Genomic DNA, 17,195 nt, shown 5'->3' on the forward strand with positions numbered 1-17,195 from the left:
GGAGGTAAAGTTAGCAGCCACCACGGCGTCGTTCTTCGACCGCTGAAGTTCCGTTGTCTTCGCAGATATCGTATTCGGCTGTTCAAGAGCACAGTCCCTGCCATGGATCGCAGTGCAATTTTCTCCTGCCAGAGCCTGTTTCCGACCCTGAGAATTTGCCCATGTTGACTTCCTGCCGGGTGACCAGCCCGTACACGACCCTGAAAGGAATTTGGCGCCGCGAGCTGCACGTCAGAGTTTTGGCAACAGCGTCCGCGCTTCGCAGTCCTTGGTCTTTGCGAGCTGAAGGTGTTGCGATTTGTACTAGAGCAGTCGTTCCCTATTGTCTGTCTTGGAACGTCTTCTGAGCCGCCAATCCTCGGCTCTTGGTACGTAGCCATGGTTGCGGATCATCGCGGATAGGTCAGGCGGGCTGAAGGTCTTCTTTGCCGTGCATCAATCCGTCTTCGATGATTGTTCCACACGCTAACAGTTCAGCCAAGACCACGCGCTGCAGACCTTCTCTCCGCTCGCCAAATGTCCATTCTGTCGGCCTCCTTCGCTCAAAGCTAACGACGTCACACTGGTCCTCGGCGCACGGACCAGCCGCGCTCATAAAACTTCGCTTCACGACGCTTCTCCGGCACTCTTCTTTCCTCTTCATACGTACAACGGGCGGATAAGCCGTGACTACACATTGCCACTTCGAACACATGCTAAGATGATCACAGTGCGCGCCGCACACGAATGGGCGCATCCTTGGTTGGTCTCTGCATTGCACAGCGCGGCAGACTGGCCTCGCGAGTTCAGCTTCGGCTGCGCTTGGTCCGCAATTTTTGCTGGCTTCCACTCTTCGAGTGTGTTCTTTTTCATCAGTTCATCAGCGTCTGCTGATGGTTGGAGAAGAGACAGTCGTGGTGGTGATGATGCGGTGGTGGCCGCACGGCGATCGACCTTGGTTGCTCAAAGCGCTTTTAACGGGCATGTTGGAAGTCGTATTTCTGCCTTTCGAAACCACACGACTCAAGGCTCGATCACTCCGTGGGGTCTCCTTGGTAGTCAGATCACGCCGCCACTCCGAATGTTCGGGCACTCTAATGGCCATCAACCTCTTCATGCCCTCACCACGCTCGAAGATTTGGGCGAGACGGCGAGACCGTCTGCTCACAAAGTCACGTATGGCCCACCTTCATCCCGCCGTCGCTTCAAGATCGCGAATGCTGATGAATTTCCCGTGACGACCTCCCTTCCCACTCCGCAAGGAGGCCATATCCATCAACTGCGCCATCGACGACACCCGGATAGTCGGTCGCGAATCCGTTCACACCAACCTCAGAGCTGTCTCACCCATATGACCGTCGCGGAACTTGTTTGCTTCCGTCCACCCTCCTCAGACACGCTCGCCAGAAGAATCGCCTTGCCACCATATACACTGAGGACCGCTCGTGAAATATCGAGCCACCCATCCTCGAGTCCACGGCAGACCGGTTGGCTTCGCTACAGCAGAGCTGAGTCGTAGGAGCAGCCGCACACGGTCCCGCCCACCCGAGTCATCGCGAGACCCTCCTGAGATATAAGTGCTGTTGCTTGGAAGCTCCTGGATTGCACAGCTTGAAGGCACAGGGAACAATAGGCGAAAGAGCATGGGAATCTCAGTTGGCGCATTAGGAGCTATGATGCAGCAGACGAAAGAGGCAAAGGAGAGGGTTGAGTGGAGATGACTGGCAGGAGATATACTAGAGAGCAGGGGGAAGAATCGAACAAGGCCTTTAGAAATGAGAACACCCGCAGCACTTCGGGTGGAAGAGGGGGGATGATCACACTGGCGGCCTGGCTCAATGTTCGTCACCCGACCCAGCGGCTGGTGAGTTGACATCGAGGCCATCGTACCACGAGTCGACGTACGAGGGACAATGCAACATTTTGAAGGTTATCAGAGCACGGATAATCCGTGCCGGAAGAAGGGAATGAACACGAGACTCCGTCAGCTTGGAGGACGTTGGATATAAAACCCTGTGGCGCTGCGAGCCGTCAGGAGAACTCAAGGCGCCTCCAGCTGTCAGAGTCACGCAGCCGTCGCAGATGCTGAAGACGCCATCAAATTTCCAGCAGCCTGTAAGCCTCCGCGATCGCGGACGCGATGTTATGGCAAGGTGGGATTCCTCCAGCTGCTGTAAATTCCAGTCATGTGCTGGCAATCAGGCCTCTGCGCATGCTGGCATCCACGGGGATCAGGGTTGGGGCAGGAAGCGAGCAGTAATGAAGCAAGCTAGCAAAGCTGACTGGGTTCTCAATTGGCGAAGTGACTGGCGAGTCGTGGGCAGTTCATGTCTTGCCATGGAAGACATGCAAGGAATTGGGATCTTTCCATATCTATATCTTGTACGAGCTCGACATCCCGAGCTTCCGGTTCCTTCTATTACTCCTTGAGCTGTCCTCTTCTCCATATTAATCTGCTCTAACTGAGCTCGACATCTTCGCCTTGACCACAGTCCTCGATGCAGTAAGCCCTTCTACTCTTCTTCAAGTGGGACACCCACTGCTCTGGCGCTCGAACAGCTGCGTCCTGCCGCCGCCCAGCCACCTTAGCGGCGCCGCTTGAACACCACATGCTGAGCATCAGCCCCTGATGGCCTCGTCCCATTCGTCTTGTACTCGGTTCATCGCCATCCTTGAGAATTTCATCCACTTGTACATCGAGTCCCCCTGCTTCGTGATCACACGGGATTTCATAGCCTCTGTGAGCACAGTCTCCATCGCCTCCACGCCTCTCGAGATGGAATCTAGATTGCTTCCATCACAACAGTTCTGGGCTCTCTCACGTTCGTTGCTCGTGGCAGCGTCTACGAACACGGCGGTCGAGAACGAGTCCCCACGAAGCTGCAGTACGACGGTCGCAGTGCCATAATGGGGCTGGGCCTGCTGCTCTTCGGAATGCTTGATGTGGTCGTTATAGTTAAAGCGGTGTAACACGTCCAGGTTTCTCATGAAGGGCAGGAGGGGCTGCAAGTGCGCGGTCGGGTTGTATATCACACGGAGCCGGGAGAGTGGTGGCATAACGGCGACGATATTCTGATTGGTGTAGTAGATGGGCATCGACTCTTCGCGGATTCTCTTGCAGGTCCGTAGTATTCCTGGGTCCCGGCATTGCTGGTAGGCGTTGGGCGAGAAGCAGGATATTCCGGGGAGCGATGGAAAGACGTAAACCACTCGATTCTCTCCAATCGGATCTCGGATGGTCATTTCGTAGATGGAATTGCGCAGCTCGGTGGATAACTTGAAGAGGCCTCGACCCGCTGTATGGACAGCGGTCGACTTGACGGCGACATTGCTCGAAGATGTTGTGTTGGACTGCGAATCGTGCCGCTGTTGGGGAGAGGATTGCAATTTCGACGTCGGTTTGGGCCTCCAGGTGATTCCCGGAGCCAGGCTCCGGCGCACGCCTTTCCGCACGAAGATTCGCGCTTGCGTGATCGTGAAGAGGGACTCCCAGTATTCGCTCAGCTCCTCACCTGGGGTGTACTTGAACCTATCCGAGAAGCCTGCACTATTGCATTGCCAGAATATCTCCCAGTCGCTCAAACCACTCCAGTTTCCGAACCAGCCGTCGGCGCCAACATCTTCCCATGCTAAAAGTCTACGATCAAACAACCATCTGTCCATCGCTTCCTGGGTTTCCATGCTCTTGGACTCCTTCGCTTCCTTCACGCTGATGGCAATGCCTAGTTTTGCACGCACGAACTTTCTCGTCATCCTGTCTCCCGTGTCTGGGAGTATGTCGCCGACCACAATCGGCCGGACGGTGTCGCCGAAATTGCTGTTCACGAATCTCTTGGTGTCGCTGTATACCATGCTCTTGTCGCGGATACTTGGGGCCTCATACTCGCGCCGAACGAATGCCATGGCTACGTGAGGGTGGGAGGCTGGCGCCAACAGTGCGTGGTGGGTGGTGGGTGGTGGGCGGAGCGCTGGTCGCAGTACAACAAGATGCGCACTGTCGAGGGTCGGGTGAGTGGTTACGACGGTGGGAAGACAGTTGTCATGTACGGAGCTCGGACTGGTGAGACGTACTGATTTCTGTGCTCACCTTTTCGCCGTGAAAGTTAGCGGGTCAAATAGGTGAATGAAACAGCTTTTGCAGTCCACTCTTTCTGCATGCTCAACACAAATAAGGATACTAAGCTACTTTCTAGTATGACCTGTGAAAGCCTCCCCACCGTTTGCACACTGCTAGGCTCTCTCTTCTCGGTATTCGCCTCATTGGCCCTGTTGTCACCCCCTTCCTGGTCTGGCGACGTGATAAGAAGGAGCTGTCTTTTGTCTCGCCTGCTGGAGCACTCGGGTATCTTGCGCTCGTGCTGTATTTGGTGGTCTCGGAAGAACTCGATCGATTGCTGGCGCGGGAGAAGGCTGCTTGCTGTGAGTTTGTGGCCCATCAATGAGCTGAGCATCCGTGGCAGGTGCTCGGAAGCCGTCCTGATCGATCCTGCCTGGCAACGACTCGCAGAGTATCAGGCCAGCACTGTCTTCATCATTGGTTTGTCCTCTTCCAGGCAAGACAACACGGCCGCAGACTTACGACTTCGGGTGGTGCTGTGCATCTCTCTTCTTTTGTCATCTCTTCTGCTCTCGCCGCCCCTCCCTCACGTCGCCTTTCTCGAGTGGTAAAACGCGCTGTTTGTCCGTAGGCTCTTCCTGCATCTGCCATGTTGATGCCCGGCGACTGACCCGAGGGAGCTTTGCGCGGCGTCTTCAGTCTTCTCGTGTCCGCAGCAGCCAGTGCGGCCACCTTCGCGCGTATGAAGAGATCTCTCGTCGGTGACCAGCGTCGTGTCGTGAAAACTGAATCTCGTACTACCGGCTCTCGCTCAAGGTAGCATCGTGGATCGAGGAGGATCAGCGGACTTCGCCAGTCAGTCTCGGGCTATGCTGAATGGATCAAGGTTGAGCTGCCGTCAGCCTCTTCTCGTATTGCTTCAAGTGTTTGGATATATTCAACTTGCACGCACAGATCGCCAACCCTAATGACTGCCAACGCCGACCAGATATGGCGCGCCCGGTGAACCAGAAGTCGATCGATCTCCGCGGGAAGGCACGCGTTTTCACAGGGAGGTCTCGCGCCGGCGCGGGCGCTCAACGACGGATACAGTACGCAGTCAAAACGCGAAAGAAAGACTGCCGCAGCGAATAAACTCATTTGAACGTACCGCACTGGGAGGTTTCACTTGAACACATTCTCGTGAGTGGAAGAGGCGAAGGCCAGCACCCAATGCCAAACGCCGTCGCGTCAGCGACTCACAACAACGCGACCGCATCAACGCGACACCACAACACCACGATCAATCATGACAAACAGACTCTTCTTCAACTCGCTACAGCAGCAACGCGATCGATGAAAAGATAAAAAGGTTCGCGTCAGCTGGCGGCAGTACAATGCCAGCGAGACGGTGCCCTGCGACATAAGCAAGCTCAGAGGCCGCAGAACCAGTGCCAAAAATAATTTAATCTTGAATGAGTCGGGAAACTCGTTTTCAGAGATTAAACCGAAAAAGAACAGATACTGCAACTTGACCTAAGCCTGTGATGGGTGTCAGTCATGGTTGATGATGATGGATAATGGATGAGGGATGAGGGATGAGAGAGGGTATGTTACTGACCAAAAGGCAAAGTAAGCTGGAGAGAAAAGAAGAGGCTTGAGTAGGGAATTTCGAAAATATTTATATTTCGAAGGAGTCGCTAGCGTGCTGCCATTAACACCCCATTAGACTGACGAGTACGCAGTGAAAGGAGCTTCAGGGGCGTCAGTGTGACGTCGACGGTGACGTGTCATTAGGCGGCAGCGCTTCCATGGGTTTCTCGAAGCGCCCGGAGGTGAAAGCGGGAGGCGAAGGGGGAGAAGGGGAAGGGGGAGGGGGAGCGGCACGCACAGGGGACGTCATGGCCTTCGCGAAGTGTGACGAGAAGGCGACATTTCGTTTTGGTGCTGTAAAGAGTTCTCAGCACGAAGATGTCTTTATGAAGCCGCTGGAACGCTCCCAGATACGTACTCTTTCGGAGCGTGGTCTACCATTCGTACGCGTGCTCAGAGTGTCGTAGCTGCGCAGCTCTACGTTTTGTACCAGCGTGATACTTCATCTTGGATACGCAACAGGGACTGTCTTGCACGTTATCTTTATTGATTATGGCTATGTCTTGGGATGACCGATGCATCACATAAGAGGAGTCTATCGTGAATTCTGAATGCGTTGGGTCTCCCCGTTTGCTGGCAGGAGACACAGGACTTCCATGCTCAACAGTACAGCACTTTGTGGACCAGCCGGGGATTGGACACAAAGTGGTAGTCAGACAGCCTTGCAATTTCAGGACAAGTAGATTCATAGCAGGACCGACCTATGGAGTGGCAAGTACGTTGATGGCGTACGCGGCGATGAGCGCGACGACGCCGTTCATCTTGAACGACGCGTATCAACTCCTCCCAGTCCAACGCAGGCATCTCTCGCCCGAGTATTCATCCCAAGGCGTGATATGTTGCCGACTATCGCGATCGCCCACCCTCTTCCCAACACTCTCTACCACATCGCCCGCCAGTACCCATCTTCTACGCGCACTGGAGCCCTCCCACGTTCAGCATGCCATTGGCGCCAGAACCTCGCTCCGAGACCGCAATCCCATCTTGAGTTTGTTTCCACCTGCAGGTGCCCTTCAGCTTTGATAACTTCGACAAGCTTCTCCATCCTGGACTTAGACATGTCGGCGAAGAATGTAGGTATCCGAGCGTCGAGCCTCTCTCCTCTCTTCAAAGCCTTGCGATATTTCTTGAAATACTTCCTCGACCTCTTGCCCTCTGGTGGCGGATAGACCCACCCTATTTCGAGCTTCTGACTTCCCATTTGTTCGACCTCATCGTGCCATGCGCTCTGAACTCCATCTCGCCACACGGGATTCCAGTGCTGCGGAAGTTGTTGTGGGTGCGTAGCTCGAGATTGAGGTAGCGAATCTTCTCAATCATGGCGGAGGTGCAGCGTGGACCCGAAAGACGTCTGCGATAGTCGTCGCAGCAGGAGTACTGAGTCATCCCGCACTCATCACACAGTGTATCAGGACATGTGATATGGCCTCTGATGCCTCACCATTGGATGGTGAAGTGCGTATGGTGATAGAACTCGGCACACAGGTCGGTGTAGATGGTGCGACAGGTGAGGGAGAGGCTGGGGAATACTTGAAGACGGTTGATTTCGACAATGCCGGGGGATTGTTGAGGCAAGAAGATCCACTCCTCTGTGTGTCCTGGAGGCAGGCGGCAGGCATCGATGACCACAGCTTCAGTCGGTGTGCACACGAGATGGTAAATCTTGAAGCGAATCTCGGTTGGCAGGCTTAAGAATGTTGTTGGCGTGCGCTGCGTGGAGGACGCCATGGTACGGCGGTGTGGTGGCTTAGGGGATGTTGCCGCTGATGTTATTGTTGGTCGTACGGTCGCCGGACGGCGGCAGCTGAGAGGGCGGAGATCGGGGCAGCGACTTGCAGCGTAGACGACTCGACTTCTTTTGATAACGCTCGTAATCGCATGGGATGACTCGCGAACCCAGACGTAAAGACGAGGTCTGATAGCAAGAATTGATCGTTCATGAGATAGTCTTGTCCTGAAAACCTTCGGCAGCTTCAAGACTGAATTGCCCCGAGCTCGTCCTCGGCAGCTGCGTGCACAATTTCATGACGCGATGCCTTTACTTTGATCGAAAGTTACGCCACGACACGAGTCCAAGATTTGGAACTCTTCCTGTGTCGATCGATCTCATGCACGCCGCTTCCACTAAATGAATGGCATTCATAGGATTGAAAAGCAGGGGAAAGCAGCATTGAGGTATCTCGCAGAGGTGGTGCTCAAACGCAGCAAAAAACAACAACTCGCCTGCTGTTCGATACTACCAAGCACATGTTAAAGAACACTCAAATTATTTACGAAGAGACAAAAGCAAAAAAAATTTTTAGCTTCACTTTGCTCGCATGTGTCATCCTTAGTGCAGGCTGAAATGATGTTGGTTATAATTTTCAGCTTGGTTGAACGCGGTTCGAACTTACGGCCATGCTAATCTTCTCTGTATTGTTACAATATTTTGACCAAGTGCCCGAAGGCGAAGGACTACACCAACTTTTAGTTTATGAAGGTCCACGGCTTCCGCTCCCTTAGCTACACGTGACGAGCGTCTCGCGGCTTCAATGTTCCGCGCCGACGTCATGCTCGCCTTGGGCCTTGAGATCTGGGTATAAATAGAAGGATAACCGAGTTCTATATCATGGCATGAGAAGGGCCACCCGTTGTCTGGGCTCGCATTCGTCCACGAAGTACGCGTTCAGCTATCGGCTCTGTAAACCACACCCCAGGATCACTGAGGGTCGCGCAATCGAATGCTGAGGGGCGCAAACTGCTTTCTGCTGGATCACGATGAAATTTCCCAGCCGCTCACATGGCGGATGGTGCTATTGCAACAATCAATTGTCGTCCTGTGCATACCACGTGGCGGAAATATCTGGCCTCTCGATGGCTTCTTGGCAAATGCAGACTATCACGAGGAAGTCAGTATGAAAAGCTATCGGTATTGAAACCATGTTGTTGTGCGAAGTTGCGCGATATCGTCATTCGTTTCCAGTCTATGCTACCCCCTCCATCCAAGTCTCATAGCACAAAACAAGCTGGAGCACCATGTGCGGTTCTGCCAATCCCACCAAGACATCTTCACCCCATCCTCCTCACCCTCAATCGATCATCTTAAGACCAATCTGTCAATCTGGGTGCCGTCTTCTTGCCCATCACGATGCCGACGCCAGGAATGTGCATCTCCACGGCTTGCTTCCCCATACCCTCGAGACCCTGCGCAGCAGCAGCGGTAACAGCACGGGTCAAGTCCTTCTTCTTCCTCGCGATGTCTTGCCCACTCTTCTTGGGATCGTAACGCTTGAGCTTGTCGATACCACCAGAGCGGCGCTGCTGGTCACGAGTACGACGGTTGGACTTGAGGCCCAAGTTCCGCATGCTCTGCAACAGCTCCTCCTCCTCGCTCGCTTTGGTGGCGGCCTTGAGCTTCGATTCTTGGAAGAGCTCCATCTCCATCGCAGTATCCACCAGATCCTCCTCGCCGTCGTTGTCCTTGCTGGTGTCGAAGTTCATGTCTGCGAGAGCTTGGATGGCGATGTCGAGATTCTGCTGCGCTTGGAATTTGGCGTCATCTTCTTGGGCCTCTGCGAGTTCGCGCTTGAGGCGGCGAATTTTGTCGTGGGTGGCTTTGAGGTTGGCCGAGGCGACCTTTAGCTTCATGTCGGCGGTTAGTGATAAGAGCGGGAGGACGTTCGTACCGGATGTTCTCGAGATCTCGAGGGAGGAGACGACGCCGTTGCAGTGGATGAGATCCATGGCCAGCTGTGCGTTTGTGGAGAGAGAATGTAGTTTGTGGGAAGAAGTGAAGTTCTTGGATGGAAATATGGCCGCGTGATATGTGAAATTGATAGTGAGGTGTGTCGTGTGTTGCGCACAAAGAAGTTTGACGCGCTGGAGAGGAAACAATATCATTGAAGGTCGCACGACCCGTCCTCACTTCTGCCCTTAGCCCAGCTCGCCGCTCTGGAGTGAGGGCGCTTACTAACATTCTGATATCTGTGAACTTGCTATACAGATCACTACTCTATCCCTTAACAATATTCAGGACCGTGACATGCAAGTTGTGTTTGAGAGGTTTGTTGGGGGAGAGGAAACTGGGAGAGGAATCTCAAAAAGGAAGTCGAATTCGGCACTGCCCGGGCGCTGTGGCGGTCTCGCAGCATCGGCGGCCGCTCTTCGCCTGTCCCGCGCTCGTCGTTTGTTCACCTTCATAACCTCAACCCCAGCACATTGCGATCGTCTCTGCCCTCGACATAGTCACCAACAGTCGCGTCAACGATGGCATCCCCGAGAGACGAGACAGCAATCTCCCCGGCCGCGAGCGCCGTCTTCTCCACCGCGGACCTCGTCGAAGCCATCCTCTCCATCCTTAGCCAAGCCAGGAGGATATCACCAAGGCCCAAGCGGTCACCAACTTCATCAAAGGCGTCATCCTGGGCTCGAGGAAGCTGCGCACCAAGATCTTCATGCACCTGGTAGTGTGCGATACGATTCCAAGGACATCAAGTGCAATTTTCGGTTGTCAGGGATGAGCAACTGCTGCAGCAGCGACAGTGCCCCCAGGGAAACAATCACTACCAGAGCATGCTTCTAGATTGCGGAAGAATGCATTTGCCACAGTGGCATGAGGTTATTCAGAGAGACTCCCACCTTCAACGACGGGCATAATGGCATTGGCATAGGGGTTTGAGAGCATGGTTGCTCTGCTTGAGTCTGTTTCCAGGAGATCCTCCCCTCTCATGACATTTCGCCTTTGATAAGCCCCAACGCTCTCTTGTGCATCATTGTCCGCCAATGACAATGGCATTGTGCACGCGGGCCTCGATTGTGAAGACAAAGCCTCAGCATTGAACACAATGAGTGTTGTATACGGCGTCGTGGATGTTCTTCGATTGCAGCGGCCTATATAACCCCCAAAAGTACCACCGTTTCCTGTCATCCTACTATCACACACTCCCACACTCCCACAATCACCCACCCTGGAGCAGGCTCCACTTAAAATCCACATCAGCAACTGGTACAAGACAGCTCCAACCTCAGAACAGCTTCATCAAACCCAACAACCATGACGCAGAACTTGACCGCAGCCCAGCGAGTCTGGGGAATCGCCGAGCTTCGCGAGAACATCTATCTCCAGATGGATCCCAAGACCTTGTTCAACAACCTCGACGGCCACAACACCGCGAAGGAGGTCTACGCCTCGAAAGCTTTGCGACGCAAGCTCTACTTCGAGCAGCTCCCAGAGCTCCCCTACACAGTCCCTGCCGGCAACGAGGCCTACGAGTTCACAAAGTGGGAGCCAAATCGTGTGCTGCTTCCAGACAACCGCAGCGAGTTTGTCTTCCGCACTGAGATCCTCGACGACATGTGTGTGACTCTCAAGACCTTCACCAGGGGTACCTTTGCGAACGACGGACGCCCCACAAACCCAACCCAGCTCTTCAACCACACCTACCGCATCCTTCATGTCACGATCGAGCCATACCGCACGGACTATCGCCCACCTCGCATGCTCACCGAGGGATTTGCCAAGATGATGCTCACTGACCGCGCTACGGAGTTTCGAATCGAGTTCAGAGACCCGGAAAAGAACAGTGGCAACGTGTTCCAGCGTGAGCCTTGGTACAAGACTGCTGGTCCAGGTACCACTGTCGGCGACCTTGCTCGCTGGGCTGAGGAGCACTGTGAGCTTCTTCGGGTACAGGAGGCTGATCTATCGCCGCAGCAGCGCCTTCGACAGTTGGAGAATGAGAGAGGCCTCGAGGTCTTCCGAGAGTACCAGAGGGAGTATCGAGCACGATGTCAGCAATCCACCAACGAGAGAGCGTCTCTTTCCTGCAATGGGGTTCCGTCTATCTTCGGTCAGTCGGCTGAGTGGTACGAGAAGTTCTTTGCCACTGGCTGGGACGTCAGCAAGATGAACACTTCTGCTTCGTGAGGGTCTGACCCCAACATACAGAAGATCACAGGGACTACGGCGGCAAGACAGAAGCTGTAAGATTATGATAGGCTGCAGGACAGGAGCGGCGAGACTGAGATAGACTGAAATTGTGATTCTACCGGACATTCTGTGATCTGCAAGTATTTCCTATAAACAGTTTCATGTACTGACATCTACTATCATAGATAACATGAGTCATATCAAGACCCAGTCTTTGATCCGCTCTCAGAATGTGCGACTCTTTGTCGCAGAGAAATTCGAGACCCAATAGTGTCTGACGTCTTAGAAGCGGAGTCTACATCTCAGATATGGCGATTGGGATGCGCTTCTTGAGCAGACTTCCACGCAAATCGCGTGCTTCAGTCTTCCTTCAAATTGTCTTCATTACTCCCCATCACAGATCGACGGAAACCCGCATCACCAAGGGGTGCGCCCATGCGTAGTTTGCACTCCAATTGGGGAGACTGATTGAGGACGAACGCTTCAAAATTCTACTTTGACAGCTCCGCGGCCACTGCAAGTGGAAGCATCGTGCTCCAATGCCCGCGGCATCACAAAGGCATTGTCATTCCTGGATTTCCACAAGACAAGTGACAGTTTGCATCCACCAGGAGTGACAATGTGTTGTACCAAGCCACACATTGCTGCGACAACACAGAACGCATTATACGACACAACGATTAAAATTACTATATAACGTGCTCGGTCCTGCTCTGCCAGACTCAGTCTGCACACTTCCTGCGAATCACGAACGAACCTCTGAGCTAGCAACAACCAACATCAACTTTCGCAAAACAACAGAATCTCAATCCAAGCTCAACCCTCAGCAAAACACCACCGTGTCCGCCGATATGACGATCGCACATCCAGGCCCCTCCACCTCGGCTGCTCAAAAGGTCTTCGACCTACCCGAACTCTACGAGATGATTCTGCTGAACCTAAGCACTCACGAGATCCTCCAGAACCTTCACAACGACCCCAAGATGATTCAAGCAGTCAAAGCCTCGAAGAACCTCCAGCGCAAGCTTTTCCTGACGCAGGAACCGGAGATCGATGTTGTGGACCGCGACCCAGCAGAGTTTCCACACAGTGCCGCGGTGTGGGAGCCCAACATAATCTTCTTCTCGGAGCATTCCCTTTCCAGTCGGGACCTCTGGTCGTACGACAGCCCTTGGACCAAGCAAAACTATTTCAAACTCAACGAGGACGGGCCAGAGTACTGGCTGGAGTTGAGTCCCCGTCTCCCAGGCGAGACCGGGAGTCCTTGGTCGTTCACGCTCACGCGGTTCGAGAAGCCAGAACCTCAACATCCACCGATCCCGACCATCCCTCCTGCTTGGTTGTCCATGAACCTTTCTGATCGTGCCACGCCAATCTCTATGCACCTGGAGAACTACGCCGAGGTCACGACTTGGAAGCCATGGGAATTTGGTGATGATGACGACGAGGACGAGGATACGAAGACAGGATACGAGGCTCACCTCTACGGCACGAAGAACATCTGGGTACCTGCCGGAGCGACTCTCGGAGACATCATCCACTGGTATAAGGTCAACCTCGCGGGAGGGATGAGCAGAGCCGATGTCATGAATGGCATCTGCCAGTTCAAGTGGAGCGTCCTCACAGATCCCAACGACGAGATTTGGGTACGCAAGTTGGGATGGTGGGTGCTTCATGTCTCTGGGGAGTGGCGTCCTCCTCTCAGCAAGGGCAGAGGCTGGGGTCCTGATGAGGAGTGCAGGGAGATGGAGGCTATGAGAAACGACGAGGTTGAGAAGTACTGAGCAAACCCAAGATGATCGACGCGGGTCATGGTCAGCCGCTTGACTTCTCAGCGTGAGAGGAGGAGTCTTTTCTGTGTGGGTAGATAAACATTTGTAGGGGGCACGCAAATACACCGGTGACCGAAAAAACGTTGTCAAAAACGAACTTTTCCCAATCCCTGAACCGTCTTTCTTTGCTGTTCCCCACTTGGTAGCTTGTTAGGAGGCCCCTAGGATTGATATTCAATCACGGCGACGAAAGAACTAGTCCTCTCTACAACACAGCACGCACAGATCTGTCTCGTGTCGGAGGAGTCAAGCACGCCAATAAACATTGCTTCGGCGCCAAGGGCATCAGCGATGTGATGTCATCGCCGATGAGAAAAGCTCGGGGAGTGAATGGCCTTTGCAAGTGATTTGCCGCAGCTTTCCAGCATGAAGAGTGGCGCTGTTGCAGCAACACACACCACATGAAAAGTTCACTGTGCAACACCCGTCACCTTCAAAATCTCAACAGCTTTGGAAGTCTTCTGTTCGGTCAGACTATCATACAAACGCACAACTTGCAGCATATCAACTGACTGGCTTCCAGAGTTACCCTGAGCCACAGCAGCTGTAGCCCGACTTCATTCCTCTCCGTCGCAAACAAACCGAACTTCACAACCAAACACCATGTCCTCCTCCGCCGCTACTCCCACCTCGTTCTCGTCTCCCTCGGCGGCTCAGAAGGTCTACGATACCCCCGAGCTCTACGAGATGCTCCTTCTCGCATCCGACCCCAAAGCCATACTCGACAGCCTGCACTACGACGCCAAGCTCATCCTGGTCGTCAAAGCGTCAAAGCCACTTCAACGCAAGCTGTTCCTCGTCCAAGATCCTGCGCTTCCCCTCACGGGCCTCGAGGAGGGTCATTACGCTCATAGCGCCGCTGTCTGGAAGCCGAACCTCTGCCTCGTAGCCCCACAATACACGGCGGAGCAGATCACTGTGCGACGCTATGGGCACAGCTTCCGTCTCCTCGAAGAAGGTCCTGTGTACAGTCTGATGGTGCGCCCCGGCTTAAAGGGATACCGGGACAGCAAGTACCAATTCCGACTGATCCGCAACGAGGTGGACGAGGATGGCGAGCCCGACGACTTGGGCTACACACGTCCAGTCCTACCTCCCGCCCACTTGTCCACGTTCCTCTCAGACCGTGCCACGCCGATTGCCATGGACGTGCACAACTACCCATCGTTGGCAATGCAGCGATCACAAGAGTTTGAAGGCATGAATTGGAAGACAGGAGCTCGTGGCTATGGAAACAAGACGATCTGGGTCCCAGCGGGGACGACCTTAGGGGAGATCATCGACTGGTTCGAAGTTTATCTGTCGTGCGAGATGCCTTGCTCGGGCATCTTCAACGGTATCTCTCAGTTCTTGGGATGTGATAGTGATGACACCAATCGTATCCTGGAGGCACAGAAGGCCGGATGGTGGGTGCTCCACACGAGCGGGAAGTGGTATCCACCGCTGGAGGAGAGCGAGGGTTGAATGTTAGTGGCTCCCGGGAGAACAGGAGATCGGCGATTTGTTCATTTGGAGGTCATGGAACGGGCCGATTGCGTCGGTGGCTAGAAGCAGGCCAACAGATAGAGAGCTGAGCAAAGCTGCATGATCGCAATTGACTCTTCCCATCCCCAAATTCCTTTCGTTTTCGACCCTCTGTCACAATTTTGGCTGCCATGGCCTACTGAACATTTCCAGGGAAAGGGTCCTGATCGCAACGAGCTGCGCCTTTAGACGCCGCATGGTCCGGGCGGGTCGGACGAGCTCTGCTGGTATGCTTACTTCTCAGCGGCTACTTCTGCCGTCCCATCCTCATCATCGTCCAAGATAACTTTCCACGTCCGCTCCTTCCGTGACCACCACCACTTGTTCTCGCAATGCGTACATTTCTTCTCTGGGTTCTCGTTCCGAGGGCAGTCTCTGCCACGCCTGACAGCCTCCATTGACTTCCAAGTGTCAATCTTCCACGTTGGCATCAGAACGTCCTCATCGGCTTCTGCAAATAATCCGAAAGTGCTGTGACCTCCCAAATCAATAGGCTGTCCAAAAAAGGTCAATTCCCAGGGGTCGTCTTCCACGGCATACTCGTCATAGCCAAAGAAGTTGAGCAGTGCGAACTCCTCACTGATCTCCGCATAGATGAAGTTCGCAAGATCCTGGGCAAAGTCATCATCATGAGAGTCCACCATGATCATGATCTGCTTCAGGGTGGTCTCTGCGTTCAGCTGCCTCACCATACGCATTGTCTCCTCAACCCCTTGGCAGAAGAACTTGTGGTGCAGACACTTCACATGCAGCGCCACTTTCTGGACGAGAACCATGAAACTAGCCTTCTCATCGAGATAGTCAGGCGAGAAAAATGGCACATGCCATCGATCGCGCAAGTTGTCACGGCATTGGATGTCGAGATCCGCTTCCAAGGTGAAGCCTTCCTTGAAGGCGTCGTTGGCGCATCCCCGAAATCGCTTGCTCGGACTGTGCGAAAGAAGATATTGCTTGATCTTTTTTTTAGAGGCGCCAGTGCGAGGGACGTTGTGGCTGCAGATCATGACGAGGAGCTCATCTGGGAGGCGGTGGAGGTGGTCTTGTGGCGTTGGCGCAGGTAGCGTGGATGCCATGGTCTTGAGAAATGTTCGTGGTTTTCGGAGGATGTCTCTTCAATGTAGCCTGGGGCTATGCTGTCGATGTTGTTGTTATGAGTGTTGTGGGGAGCAGAGAGATGGGGATATATGGAGACAGCATCAAAAGTTCTCGCTTGCGGGATTTCGTCTTGACGGCAATGGATATTTCATGGTGGGAAATACTTTTCTCCAGCCCACGGTGCAGGGACACGAGCTTTCACGTGGCAATGTGCTTTTATTGTGATAGCATTGGCTTCCCCGGCACTACTCAGCAATATAGTAAGGCTGTGTACCGTGGATACCCTCAAACTCTAATTCGACGTTCAGGAAATGCGAGCCTCCACGGATTTATACTTTGTAAAGCTTATGCTGGCACACCCAATCAACTGGCATGTCTTGATGTACACGCACACTGAGCTCCTCGCACAATCTGATATACGCAAGATCTGACTTGACCATATTGTCTGACACGCTTGCCAATTCCCCATTCGAACCCACGGCACAGTCACAGCCCGTGCCAAAAAGCAGCCAGCAAACTCATCCAGCCCCACGCGAAAATCACACAACCACTCAAGGTTTGCACCAGAACCGCATGCTCTTCACCTTGTCGTTGTTACCGATGCAGGTGGAGTCGGTGTACTCCCAGACCTTCTTGGTGAAGACGAGCTAGAGAGAGAATATCAGCAACGAGCCTCGGAATTCGGAGGCGAAGGCACTCACATCGACCCACTCCGTCGACGGGAGTCCCTGACAGTCATCCCCCTCCCAAAGTGAAGCCCAGCAGCGCCCGTTCACCGGCGCCGGGCTGTCTTCGTCCTTGTGGATCCAAGCGCCCTTGAACTTCTTCTTGAAGTTGTGGCATTCGTTCTCGACCACGCGCTGCTTGTGCTTCATGGCCTTGTGGCGGTAGCCACCACACTCCTCGATCTTGTAGACCGTGACATCGAGGGTGATGGGGTCCTCGGTGCTGCGGCCAACCATCGTGGTGTTCATCCCCATCCCCATATCAACGACGGTGACGTTGGAGCCGAGATAGGGGACGATGGCCTGGTCGGACTTGATGGGGGCGGAGAGAGCAGGGACAGAGAGCAGGAGAGCGCAGAGCGCGGCGAGGGTGAGGTGGGCCATTTTGATTGCTGATGTGGTGTGAGTTGTGAGGTGAGGTGTGGGTTGGTTGTATGTTGTGA

The 17,195-nt window shown here is 53.9% G+C and overlaps 7 protein-coding genes across 7 annotated transcripts; 3 read left to right on the forward strand and 4 right to left on the reverse strand.

Annotated features, from left to right (window-relative positions):
- Positions 1-2,598: 2,598 nt before the first annotated feature.
- On the reverse strand, positions 2,599-4,687 carry M409DRAFT_54070 (uncharacterized protein; the record flags this gene model as incomplete). Its single annotated transcript, XM_033812580.1, has 4 exons — positions 2,599-4,036; positions 4,067-4,130; positions 4,166-4,469; positions 4,559-4,687. 4 exons carry the CDS (start codon positions 4,685-4,687, stop codon positions 2,599-2,601), a joined length of 1,935 nt encoding a protein of 644 aa, XP_033668360.1.
- A 1,861-nt stretch (positions 4,688-6,548) lies between these two features.
- M409DRAFT_54071 (uncharacterized protein) lies at positions 6,549-7,396 on the reverse strand (the record flags this gene model as incomplete). The annotated part of the gene is made up of 2 exons (XM_033812581.1): positions 6,549-6,929; positions 7,199-7,396. 2 exons carry the CDS (start codon positions 7,394-7,396, stop codon positions 6,549-6,551), a joined length of 579 nt encoding a protein of 192 aa, XP_033668361.1.
- Positions 7,397-8,749: 1,353 nt separating this feature from the next.
- Positions 8,750-9,391, reverse strand: M409DRAFT_54072 (uncharacterized protein; the record flags this gene model as incomplete). Its single annotated transcript, XM_033812582.1, has 1 exon — positions 8,750-9,391. The coding sequence occupies one exon, from the start codon at positions 9,389-9,391 to the stop codon at positions 8,750-8,752; it is 642 nt and encodes a 213-aa protein (XP_033668362.1).
- A 1,309-nt stretch (positions 9,392-10,700) lies between these two features.
- On the forward strand, positions 10,701-11,573 carry M409DRAFT_22281 (uncharacterized protein; the record flags this gene model as incomplete). The annotated part of the gene is made up of 1 exon (XM_033806266.1): positions 10,701-11,573. One exon carries the CDS (start codon positions 10,701-10,703, stop codon positions 11,571-11,573), a length of 873 nt encoding a protein of 290 aa, XP_033668363.1.
- Positions 11,574-12,427: 854 nt separating this feature from the next.
- On the forward strand, positions 12,428-13,360 carry M409DRAFT_54074 (uncharacterized protein; the record flags this gene model as incomplete). The annotated part of the gene is made up of 1 exon (XM_033812583.1): positions 12,428-13,360. One exon carries the CDS (start codon positions 12,428-12,430, stop codon positions 13,358-13,360), a length of 933 nt encoding a protein of 310 aa, XP_033668364.1.
- A 651-nt stretch (positions 13,361-14,011) lies between these two features.
- On the forward strand, positions 14,012-15,993 carry M409DRAFT_54075 (uncharacterized protein; the record flags this gene model as incomplete). Its single annotated transcript, XM_033812584.1, has 3 exons — positions 14,012-14,814; positions 15,086-15,159; positions 15,440-15,993. The coding sequence occupies 3 exons, from the start codon at positions 14,012-14,014 to the stop codon at positions 15,991-15,993; spliced, it is 1,431 nt and encodes a 476-aa protein (XP_033668365.1).
- Positions 15,994-16,578: 585 nt separating this feature from the next.
- M409DRAFT_54076 (uncharacterized protein) lies at positions 16,579-17,136 on the reverse strand (the record flags this gene model as incomplete). The annotated part of the gene is made up of 2 exons (XM_033812585.1): positions 16,579-16,674; positions 16,729-17,136. The coding sequence occupies 2 exons, from the start codon at positions 17,134-17,136 to the stop codon at positions 16,579-16,581; spliced, it is 504 nt and encodes a 167-aa protein (XP_033668366.1).
- Positions 17,137-17,195: the final 59 nt, after the last annotated feature.

This window comes from Zasmidium cellare (assembly GCF_010093935.1).
Source record: "Zasmidium cellare ATCC 36951 unplaced genomic scaffold M409scaffold_15, whole genome shotgun sequence".
NCBI classification, from domain to species: domain Eukaryota; kingdom Fungi; phylum Ascomycota; class Dothideomycetes; order Mycosphaerellales; family Mycosphaerellaceae; genus Zasmidium; species Zasmidium cellare.